Source organism: Cyphomyrmex costatus, unplaced genomic scaffold (assembly GCF_001594065.2).
Source record: "Cyphomyrmex costatus isolate MS0001 unplaced genomic scaffold, Ccosl1.0 scaffold143, whole genome shotgun sequence".
In the NCBI taxonomy this organism is placed as follows: Eukaryota; Metazoa; Arthropoda; class Insecta; order Hymenoptera; family Formicidae; genus Cyphomyrmex; species Cyphomyrmex costatus.
The window spans coordinates 568503-580561 of record NW_017275424.1 but is presented as its reverse complement, the minus strand read 5'-3'; the positions used below and the strand labels follow the sequence as shown (position 1 = coordinate 580561).

Genomic DNA, 12059 nt, shown 5'->3' with positions numbered 1-12059 from the left:
CTCTCTCTCTCTCTCTCTCTCTCTGTGATACATGTTATCCATAATTCATATCTTGCATTTAATAAAGTAATATGTTACGCTTATTTAAATCTTGAAGTTTAATATTATTATATATTTAAATTACACATTTAATTTTTATTAATCCTTAAAGAGTATATGTATCTACAAATATAAATATACACATTGCATACTATATAGCTATTTCTAAACAACTTGTATTTACATACCATGTGTGCATGTATATATTTTATTTCATTTAAGATATTGAATAGATGTTGAATATAATCGTTTCTTTCGTTAAATTTATATCATGGAGCTGTCTCATATTGTTTTTTCATTAGGTTATTTTATTTTTCAGAATACATCAACGATTTTTTTGAAAGCTCATCTGGAATATTTACGAGGAAATCACGAAAAGGCAATACAATTTTTGAATTCTAAAATGAAAGAAAATTTAGATTTTAAGTATGTTACATATGTATTAATTAAATTAAATACAAATGCATGAGGCAAAGCCAAAAATTTGTAAATATTCTTAATGTTATACAGAAATTGAAATGATAATTCTATCTATCTTGGACGTTTTTATTTTTTTAAACACTATAAATAATGTAAGAGCTCTGTTATACATTGATCCGTCAAAGAGAATATTACATTATGGAATATGAGGTGGAGATTTATATGTACACATATAAATGAATTTATGTAAATGAAAAAGACACTTTTTACTTTTTAGTTGTTTTGTGTACATCTAGAGAAAATATTACGATTTATAATTCAATTCTTTCTATCTTTATTTGAAAAAGCGTTACTATTCTAATCTATTGGCGATGCAAAGATTTTTCTGTGGCGCTCCTAGTGGCGATGAGTAGAAGCTTCGCTAGTCAGACACATTTAATAAACTTATACTTGCTATAATGGAAAATAATAAAGTAAACTCAAAAAGAAATACTACATATTGTTCTGTGGCACAGTGCCATAAAAAGGAGAGAATCAGTTTTCATCACTTTCCAAAAAATGAATTTGTCATCTTTTGGGAAGTGATGAAAACTGATCCCCTCCTTTTTATATATATAGAATATATAAAAAGGAGGGGATCAGTTTTCATCACTTCCCAAAAGATGACAAATTCATTTTTTCAGAAAAATATATAGAAATAATATTTTTTAATGTTGTTTAAAATAAGTAAAAATGTTCCAAGTAGATTAAATTCTTGCTCGATTCTAAAACGTATATTAATATATGGTTTATAGATTATGTGGAGAATCTTCGACTGTTTTGTTTTATAACAATATGGCATGTCTGCATCTTGCAATGGGTAAGCCAACATTGGCTTGTACTTACCTCCAGATAGCTTTGCGTGCAAATAAATGTGCATTGGAAAGCATGCAAGTTAAAGATGCGGGTAATTCTTACAATTATTAAACATAAAGTAACTCCTTCAGACCTAGCGTACATTGTAAGTAATGTGCATCAAATTTGAAGACATTATCCGTTGTTTAATTCTATCAACATCATCTGTGATCTGATGTACAGAATAATGTATATGTTGGAAAAATAGTCAAAAAAAATTTTGAAAAAATTGTTTAGTATGAATTACTTATTAACATGCGTATGAATTAAATTAAAAAATTTTGTCTTTAATATGATTGCAATAAAATTAGGTTTGAAGGTGTTAAATATTGTGTCTCGTTTAGATTCTCTTTTTAGATAGAATTTTTCAAATTTTTTTTGTTTCCAATACATATTCAAGTATTATGACTCTTCATCTTTTGATTCAAATATACTATATTTCTAAAGAGAGAAATGATTGAAATATAGGTATTTGAATTTAAGTAAATTTACAGTAATACATATTTTGCATTTTTTTGATATTATTTTAAACAATTCGTATACATACTATGTTGCCAATATTAAAAAAAGAAAATTTATATAAACAGATCCTTTATCTTCTCAACCATTATACACACTTGGTGGCAATAAACATTATGAATTAATGTACAATTTGGGTGTTGCATTGTTATATGCTGGTAAAGCATCAAAAGCCTTTGATTGCTTTACAGAAGTAGCACAGAAGATACATAATAATCCTAAACTCCTGCTCAGAATGGCAGAGTGTTGCATCTACAGTTATAAATATGTAAGTTGTAATTATATACTATATAATATTGATTCTACTTTGAAGAAATATTTGTTAACAAACAATATTTTAGAAACATTTGTTGCAATTATATTATTTATTGCAATTATTTTGTTATCATTAAACTATGTTGTGATTATAATAAAAACACATGTGCAATCTAATAATATAATCATATATTGCTCTTTTTTTCCAGTCAAATGAAGTTGATTTCAATATCCCAAAACGGCGTAAAGATTTGGTACAGAAAATTATAGGTTCTGGTATTCATAAAAAAATTATATTAGCCACATCTCTTTCAAAAGATATCAAATATCATTTGGAAGGTCTATCTTATGCAATTCCACAACCAACATTGGAATTTGGATATTTATGTCTAAAAAATGCATTACTTTTACTACCAAACAATAATGAGCCGAGCGTGCCTGGCTCATTGGCAACAACCATGGCGAATTCAGTGTCACTATCATTAACATCTGGTCACAACTTAGGTATAGAATATAATTTATCATATATGTGCTATTATACAGGGTGAAGTATCTAAAATAGGTCATTTAAATAACCCGTTTGTTTTTTTATGCCTTTACTTACAAGGAGAGAGACTACGCTCTGCTCTTCACCGATTTTGATCAAACTTGCAGCGATGTTAGAGGAGCCTCTCAAATGAACACCTGTAAAGCCGTTCACGCCAATGGGCCAAAAAATTTATGTCCAAAGAATCGACATGACATTGACTTAACCTTGACGGTATCGCCCAAGGTTAAATCTATAAAACTAGTATATACGTCTTATTAAACCCTATCACTTTTGTCTAAAGCCTGTGTCACACTACGGACTGTGAACGCGGATCGAATTGAGATTGCGGATCGCGTATCGAAATTCAGCCAATCAAGACAAAGCAGCTCTATCTTGATTGGCTGAATATCGATGCGCGATCCGCATCTCAATCCGATCCGAGTCTACAATCCGTAGTGTGACACGGGCATAAGACATTTTTCTCAGAAATGCATATTTTCTGAGATATTAGACCGTTTCCAGATTTTTGGTATATTTTTAAATGATGATTATACTCGGTTTCTAAGGCCCATTGGCGCGAACGGCTTTACAGGTGTTCATTTGATAGGCTCTTCTAACATCGCTGCAAGTTTGATCAAAATCGGTGACGAGCGTAGCCTCTTCTTGTTAAACAAAAAACAACATGACACGTTCCTCTCAAAACGGTTCTACTTTCATCTGAAACATGTTTTTCATCAAAAACAAGCGAATTATTCAGATAGACTGTTTTAGATGCCTCATTCTGTATACACAAATCTAATTTATATGTATAATTATTTTAGGTATCCAACATACAATGTTAATGTCACGAGCTACAGCTATTGAATCTTTAAATTTAAAAATTAGTGTTTTGGCTGCTAGCGCTTATGTTTCTTTGTGTCTTGGAGATTATATACTATCTCTCGAACATGCAAAGACTTTATTAAACTTTAACAAGTTGCCTGGAGCATACAAAATGCTAGGCAATTTATATGCCGCTGAAAGTTTAATATTTATGGACAAAATTAATGAAGCGCTCGAGTACCTGAAGTTAGAAAATCTTCAAGATTTAAATACATTTATATCCACACCAGAAATTCAAGAGAAGGATAAAGAAAAAGTGGAAGAAGTTATCATAAAGCCCTTAAAAGGTAAATTTGGAAATTATATGTTTGCAAAATGTTTTGAAAATTAGAAAGAGGGAGATGTTTTCATAATTTGTTAAAGAGAGGATATATTTTTAGTCAATCACTAAGGACTAACAAATATGTAAATTACAATTGAAGATAGAAGAACCATTAATTAAAATTGTACTAAAAATGTATGTTATTTTATGACCAAATTAATATCTTATGACTCTTAATCACGGTGTTAGAAGTATAGGTGGTTCGACTGAATACATTTTTCTTGTGCAGCCCTGTGATTATTTTAAGTCAGTTAGCGCTTTCGTTACTAGGTGGCGTTGTAGATTTAAGCGAAACAAATACGTCAGCTTGACGTGGTGTAAACACGTAATGTAATAAAAAGCAGTTTTTTTAAAAAGTCTAAATACAATGGGGAAAAAGTGTGTTGCAAATTGCAATAATAATACAAGCACTTTATTCACAATACCGAAAGACATTACATTATTCCACATGTGATGTAAAGTCTTGATAGCTGCTGGGATCCATTTAGAAAAAAACATTTTATATGCGAACAGCATTTCGACAAGAGTAAAATTAAAGATGCAGCAATAATAAAAAAAATGCAATGCATTATATATATATATATATATATGCATATTACTGTAATAAAGTTTATATAAATTAAACAAATTTCTATTTCATTTTTAATAAAGACATCTTTTTCATATGCAAACGATATTTATTATGCGGAAATATTACTTGATGTTGAAAACATGAGCCGTACATAGCTGTATAATGAGAGCAAGTGAGACAGTCAATACATACTTTACTCTCAGATACTCTCTGATGACAGTCTTCCGAATTAACTTAAAATAATCACAGGTCGAGGAGGCTAATCGGATCACTTATACTTCTAACACCGTGCTCTTAATATAAGTATATATGATAATAGGGTTGCCACAGTCAGGGAATTCAAAATTGCGTCAGGGAAAGTCAGGGATTTTGCAAACTTTTCTGAAAAAAATAAAATAGTTGTAAAGAAATTTAAAACATCTGTTTAGCTCGGTATCTGTTTCATTCATATCACAACGCCACTGTCGATAAAATCGACTGTGATAAAATTGAGAAAGAATTTAACGATCTTTGTTATAAGAAAGAAGTAATTAATTTATGCAAGCAGTTAGGGAAAATCAAAGAATTAATCATTTCTGGAGAAACTTGCTTCAGGGTCAGGATAATTTCCAGAATTTGTATGTTTTTGTGAAAAAGGTCCTTATATTCTGAGTCATGATCAAGCATTTGTGGAAAGAGGATTTTCAATAAACAAGGAATGTATTGTTGAAAATCAATTATCTAGGTCTCTAATATCTCAGAGACAAGTTTACGATGGCCTTAAGGCTGCTGGTGGTCTCACTAAAAAGATGATTTTTATCTATTGTAATAGTGACACTATATATACTCGTGTAGAAACTTAAGTAGGATCATACCGATCAATTTTTCCCTAATTACTGTTAGATTGTTAAAGTATTACTAATTAGCATCAATTTTAGAATAGAATAATGAGAAAAAAAAGTTTTCTTCTAAATTCGAGAATTAATGTTTTTATGATGCTTCTAATTGGTCACCCATCTCAAGTTGATTTTATCTTACCGAAATTCGAAGGATATGTATGGTAAAGCATTGGAAAACCAGCGCTCTAAGAAAGAACAAAAAAATGCAAAAATTGCTAAAAAAAAATCTTTGTTTACCAAAATTTCAGTTTTATATAAGAAAATTCTATGTCACCTATGAACAGGTGAGTAAAATAAATGTTATTTTATATTTTTGTGATTTTTTTTCAAATACGTTAACTTTTATAAGCAGATTGAGATTTTAATAAACAGAACACAGTTTTGATAAAAAAAGAAACTGTATTCATTGATTTATGTTCCTTATATTTTAAGTACAGCAGAGTAAAAAGAAAGAGAGGAAGAAAAAAAGAATAATATTGATACATAAAAGGAAAAGATAAAAAATACTACTAATTTAACAATAAAATGCAGTGTCGGCAACATTAAGTAATTTAATTACACTGTTACGTTAAATTGCTCGATTAACAAAATATTTAACAATTTTCAAATCAGGATAAAAATACAATAAATATTTCAAAAAATGTATTATTGAAAGTCAGGGAAGATCACAAAATTATGTCTGGAAATCAGGGAAATGTCAGGGAATTTTAGGATGAAAAATTTGTGGCAACTCTGGATAATTTATTATCTAATACTTATTAATAAATGTTAGAGGTTATGTTTTATATTGTTAATGTTAGAAATATATGACTTTCGCTTAAAACATCCTACGGCGTGTTCAGATTCCCACCCGAGTGCTCCCTGGGTGTCATGTCATCCTTGTTTAACATTTGGCAAACAATAAGGATAGAAGGATACCTGAGTGGCACTCGGGTGGGAATCTGAACATAGCCCTACGTGTGGCTGTATGCTCCTTCTATTGTGTGTGACTGGTTAAATTTTTATTTTTATATATAATACATTGTTTTCGAAAAAAATTGATTACGCATTGTAAAAAGAATATATATATATTTTTTTCTCTTTTTCTAACTTTTATAATCTTGAGATACATTTTGTTTTGTATTAAACACTACCGGAGATAAACGTTGCGAAGAGTTAAAAAAAAATTTTATAGTAAAAATGTATGAATTGAGTTTTCTTTTTTCAGATCATTACTTTGTCATAATGTAATTATTTTTTTAATTGATTACTTGTTACCATTTAACATGACATGTTTGTTACGTGAATTCTGATGTTTTTTTATTGAGACGTAAGATAAAATACTTATTATGGATTGTTAAAAAAATATATACTTAAAATTAGTGTAGTTAATTTTAATTTTAATCGAAATTTTGCAAGTATTTCTACTTGTTTTTACGAAAATCTGCCTTATTTTTATACTTTTTTGAAGTTTTCAATATTTAATATTAATAATGTTACAATATTTAGGAAATAAATTATTATTTTGAACTGTAGCATGGTATCCTACAACAGTTTCAACGGGCACTGCTATAATACGTTACAACTTGGCTGTGGCTTATGCTATACGAGGTGAACTAGATAAATCTGGCGAAACTTTGAAACAAGCGAGTATTTTAGAATTTTACTGTATTTTAGAGTTTAAAGTTTAAATACTTATATTAATTGTTTATTGATTTATATATATATATTTTTTTTTAAATAGTATTTTTATATATTGGTTATTTTTTGTTTCAGATATGGATATCAAAAGAACCAGATTGTGATATACCTATACAAGTGATAATGTTAGCCTTGTATATAGAGCTACAATTAGGTAATATTCTTTTTCAGTATTATTAATGGGCGATTCTTGAGAAAATCGGACAAAAAATAGACACTTTTTTTACCTCATGTATTTTTTAAATTGATTAAAATTTTTGTTACGCGTGATATATACATATACTTCATTTCAAATATATGTCCCTCCAAAATTTTTTTATTAAAATTTTTTTATATGGAAATTTCTACGAAACTAAGAATTCGCTCTAATTTGATATTTTTTTCAAATTTTAATGTGGTAGTTTTTTTGTGGAAAAATTAACATTTAAATTGTTAAAAAATATAATAATTATTAATGTTTTTTTAACAAACTGAGATAACGTTATAAAAGCACTTAATTTCCCCTTTAAAATCGTTTTTAAATCGTATTTTTACGATGATTTAAACCGGAGATGTTTAACTTCAAAGGTGGAGCGGGTGCTTAATTTTGTAAAAATTTCTATGTGAAATATAACTTAATAAAAACATTTTTTAGAAGGGCATAAGCTTATACATTAAAAATGATGTATATATCATGTAACAAAAGCTTAAAGCATCAAAAAATATAACGTAAATTCTTGTCCAATTTTCTCAGGATTGCCCTGATATAAACTTTATCTAAGATCTCAAACAATCAAAGAATAAGTTATTTTTTTTAACTTATTTATATCTCTAGTTCATTTATATACTTAGCTCAAATCTTTGTTTCTGGTCACCAGACCTATTCTCAAGATATTTTTTTAGTTATGCATTATTTTATTGTATCTATATGCATTATATGTAGATACATGTATTGTCGAGTATTATGCATAATTACGAAATACATTTTATATTTTTTAATTTTAGGTCATGCTGACATTTCAAAGTCAATAATAAAACAGCATTGTCCACAATATCGTTAGCAATCAAGAGCAATATGTCGACTTAGATCATATAAGTATATAAATATTTAAATATTTTTAATTTATATATAGAGATGCAAGAACATCAAATCCTTTTTATCTTTCCACGTGATTATATTTCTAAAAATAATAATCATTATGTGAAAGATATATATGAAAGAAAAATTTTTTTAATTGTAGAAATATTTTGCTTTGAGGTATATATAGATATTTCACAATCATCATAACTTTATTTACAACGGGATCATACTGTATACATGAGAGTTGACCTTATTTTTCAAAATTATGAATTTACAAAATTATATGACTTACGCAAATATAATTCATTCAATAATTCTGTACTACACACAAACACACACCAAAGTTAAGATGAGTTCATTAAGAAGTGAATATTTTACGGAAATATTTATAATATTATACTTTGTCAGAAAAAAGGTACGGGCCTATATTCAGAACGTGTTTTTATCGATAAAAACACGCTTTTATTTCTGAAATTTTATAATGCGTGATGTAAACTATGTATATCATGTTAACGCACTAACATTGTTGTAAACGCGTACTGAATATACGTCGTGATAAATAAAATAAGTGTATTTCATAAAATGGTTAATTTCAGAAATGACCACGCCGTAATATGTAAAGTAATAGGAACAACCAATTAGATGTAAAAGATTATGTTATTCTAATTAAGAAAAAGATCTTTGGAATAAATTTATTGTACATAAATGCAATTACACATTGAAAAAAAAGTAATTATTATCGAATAATATTAACAATCACAATGTATGAGTAATTTAAACACGAAACACATGCTGTAATATGTGTACAATTTTATATGTCAAAGTATCTATGATCTCGCACTGTATGTAGTATGTATATAGAATTCAGCATAATCCCGGATCTACAATAAGTGTTTTAAGCCTTAAACCATAAGAATTAACTAATTATAGTTGAATTCGTGGAGAATAATCGATTATGATTCGTTCATTTCTTATAGCTTAAGGCTTAAAACTCTATTGTAGATTCGGGGTAACAGTTCGCATGATTTTTTAAACACTTCCAACAGTTAAAAAGAAAGGTTGAAAGATGAATATTTATCTGTTTCATGTGGGCTACTTCATACGATAAAAAAATTAAAAAAATTTTTTACTAAAAATGAAGGTTATCTTAAATTTTTCAAATAGCACCATATAAATTTTTCTCATAATATTATAGAGCTTGCAGAGAAGGCAGATTGAAGAAGATAATACTTATATCAGAAACTTTGACTATATTATAGAGATCCTCTAAGGCCCGGAATCAGACTACACATTGAAGATTGAGATTGAATATTTTGGCTAATCAAAATAATAGGAATTAAAATTCTTTTATCCTCATTGATCAAATTTCAATTTAAATAAAAAAAATTAATAATTGAATACAATATTATATAATATTATATATTATTATATATTATATATATTTTTATTATTATATATTATATTTATATATTATTATATATTATTTCTTAATAATTGAATTTGATCTTGATATAGTATTTGTTTTAGCACGTCGTTATTTATGAAACTAATTTAATAATACCTTTATCTTCGCACAATTTTTAACCATCTCTCCTTCATTGCTGCGTGTTCTGCCTTCATCCGTTTCTTTGCTCTCTCGCTCATCATGTATAAAAGCTCTGCCCTTTCACATCTAATTGTCAACTTCTTATTTTCTTCTATTGCAACATTATATTTGTTTGTCATATTTCGCAGTTGCTCTTCCAATTCCGTTATCTTTTTTTCATGTGCGGTATTTGTAGAATTTGTCATAATTTGTGCAGTAGAATCTTGTTCATCAGTCATGTCGTGAAAATTGTCTATAATCATCGTCGAAGTGGCCGAATAATTTAGAGAGTTCTGCTCTTGATTCTCGTCGATATTACCTCGTCGTGAAGATGACGGCATTACATCGGAACTGGTTAATGTAACGTAGTCATCTACGAACGAATAATACAATGAAGTCCGATGACCAAGTTTCCATTCAAAATCGCACATTTGCATCGGAATACTTAATACTTCGTTTAAAATACATATTTTATATATAAATTTGATATTATTATTAACATAATAAGTAGTGCAAAACGTGATTTTCAGTGCAATCTAAGTAATTTTAATACTTTAATACTGTTAAGTGTTAGTTGCTTATAAGAAATGAATAACTTGTACAAAAAAAGTACATCTGGAAATACTGCTTCTTAAAAATATTTTCATAAAAATATATTTTTCATTTGCAATTTAAAAAATTATGTACATTCACCTTCATTATACGTACAGACATATATATCTTCTCTAGGAACAACGTTCTGCTGTTCGGTCGTTCGAATGGAAGCTTTGACATGACCTGCAATAAAATATAAACAAATTATATACATATTTAATAAACAATTTTTCACAATGCATAAATACATTTAACAAATTTTTATACAAATTACTTGTATATGTGTGTAAATATTAGTTGTCAAGTTATGCACAACATTGCTAAAAAGTATTTCAAAACTACAATAACCATACATCTATACTTTTTATGCAATTTATTTTACTTTCAATTGTGTTATATGTACCAATATGCATACTCTGGTTTCGAAGAATAGTATTCTGCTGTCCAGTCCTTTGAATGGATCCACAGAGGGTCGGTATCGCATTTCTTTTTAATTTTTTGGTTCCATCGATACATATCTTCCACATATCTGAACTGAAGTGTTTCTGAGAGTAATAAATAATCATTACAAAATTCTATAATTAATCTGTAAGTTTTTACTGAATACAGTATTTCTATTCAAAATTCAGAACTCCAAATGAAGTAAGATTTGATAAATTTAGGACTGAACTGATGACATTTGTTTGTGTATTACATGTTACCTTTAATTATAAGTCACATTTTAAAAATCAAGTCTGTAATTTTATGTGAATCTTAATGTTTCATATTTCTGCTGTTTATATTTCTACCATAGAGTAGTTGCAACATTTGTATTTTTAATTATATCCTTTGCTTTCAAACTTGCTAGTCAAACTTTTGTCAATTTATTTATTAAACCTTCGTCAAATTATACATTCATTCAAAATAAATACAATGAACATTTTTAACTTGTCGCGTTATAGTGATGCTGTTGTACTTATTTTTCTTTTTAGATGTTACTATGAAATTACAGTACTTTAGAATTTAATAAAACATACCTCACATATCACTGAAGTTTTTGTCGGATTCCAATTTGGATTATTCAATGTCAGTGCTCGAACTGCTGCAATCATTTGGAATCTTCTGTCTGGATCTTTCGGGAACACTAATGTCTTATTCTTTTTTGTTGACCTCGCACCACAAGCAGCACACCATCCCATGATGACAGTCGATGGTACTTGTCGAATATGAAAAATAATATCCCAGGAGTAAGTTGCACAATATTTACAAACAATACAAAGTTAACATTTTAACTAAAAATTAATTTTTAAATGAAAATCTTAAGATTTTACTTTTAAAGTAACATTTACAGGTTAGATTACTTTATCAATAAAAACGTTCATGTCCGTACTCTGCGTAACAATACTTACTGTTTATAATTTCATCATGGTTGACAGATAATTCGATTTCGCGTTCGCGCTTGTTTTGTACTACTATGGGCCGATTGTTCCATCTTTTGATAAAGAGTTTACCTGTTAGGTAAGTAGTACGATTACCCAATCACATGCACGAATTGCTAGATTTACCTAGAGTCCTAGATATCAGAGAAGCGCAACCGGCTTAAGGGCCACTGTCACCAAGGGTGTTTACGACAAATGGTCGGATTTCCAATCCGATCGAACAGTGGTACTCAGTTGGTGCATTTCAAAAAAAACTCCCTAGGTTAATCGGATTTTGGTGCCTGTCTCAAAGGTGCTTTTTCATGCGCAGCACGCTGCAGTAGCAATTCGTTACTATTGGTTAAGAATTTTATGTAAGCTAGATGACGCACTTCCGGCGCAAAATACATTTTGCCGCAGTTCGTTGAAGTTGA

At 28.6% G+C, this 12059-nt stretch overlaps 2 protein-coding genes across 4 annotated transcripts in view; one reads left to right on the top strand and one right to left on the bottom strand.

The window, feature by feature from the left end:
* Nucleotides 1-8097, top strand: part of Not10 (CCR4-NOT transcription complex subunit 10) — an 11278-nt gene extending 3181 nt beyond the window's left edge. The window contains exons 3-10 of the mRNA XM_018551657.1: nt 359-465; nt 1254-1405; nt 1941-2140; nt 2337-2631; nt 3478-3825; nt 6825-6934; nt 7065-7143; nt 7974-8097. Coding sequence (XP_018407159.1) covers nt 359-465; nt 1254-1405; nt 1941-2140; nt 2337-2631; nt 3478-3825; nt 6825-6934; nt 7065-7143; nt 7974-8029 — 1347 coding nt within the window. The 3' untranslated portion in view covers nt 8030-8097. The remainder of the gene's footprint in view (nt 1-358; nt 466-1253; nt 1406-1940; nt 2141-2336; nt 2632-3477; nt 3826-6824; nt 6935-7064; nt 7144-7973) is intronic.
* A 1485-nt stretch (nt 8098-9582) lies between these two features.
* LOC108783188 (uncharacterized) lies at nt 9583-11784 on the bottom strand. 3 transcript variants are annotated; one of them, XM_018551687.1, is made up of 5 exons: nt 11617-11784; nt 11245-11423; nt 10632-10773; nt 10328-10411; nt 9583-10007 (listed from the first exon to the last, which is right to left on the bottom strand). In XM_018551687.1, the coding sequence occupies exons 2-5, from the start codon at nt 11404-11406 to the stop codon at nt 9613-9615; spliced, it is 783 nt and encodes a 260-aa protein (XP_018407189.1). In that variant the 5' UTR covers nt 11407-11423; nt 11617-11784; the 3' UTR covers nt 9583-9612. The 3 variants fall into 3 exon arrangements, with proteins under 3 accessions (XP_018407189.1, XP_018407191.1, XP_018407190.1); XM_018551689.1 differs by having other exon boundaries at nt 10343-10411; XM_018551688.1 differs by having other exon boundaries at nt 10644-10773; nt 11617-11783.
* Nucleotides 11785-12059: the final 275 nt, after the last annotated feature.

Bases quoted from the DNA above. Each gene is read 5' to 3' on its own strand.
- LOC108783188 (XM_018551687.1), bottom strand. From the start codon at position 11,406: ATGGGATGGTGTGCTGCTTGTGGTGCGAGGTCAACAAAAAAGAATAAG. The intron at 10,412-10,631 runs GTACATATAACA...ATTTTATTGCAG, and splicing joins AAACCAGAGTATGCATATTG to GTCATGTCAAAGCTTCCATT. The intron at 10,008-10,327 runs GTGAATGTACAT...ATTCGTTCGTAG, and splicing joins TGTCTGTACGTATAATGAAG to ATGACTACGTTACATTAACC.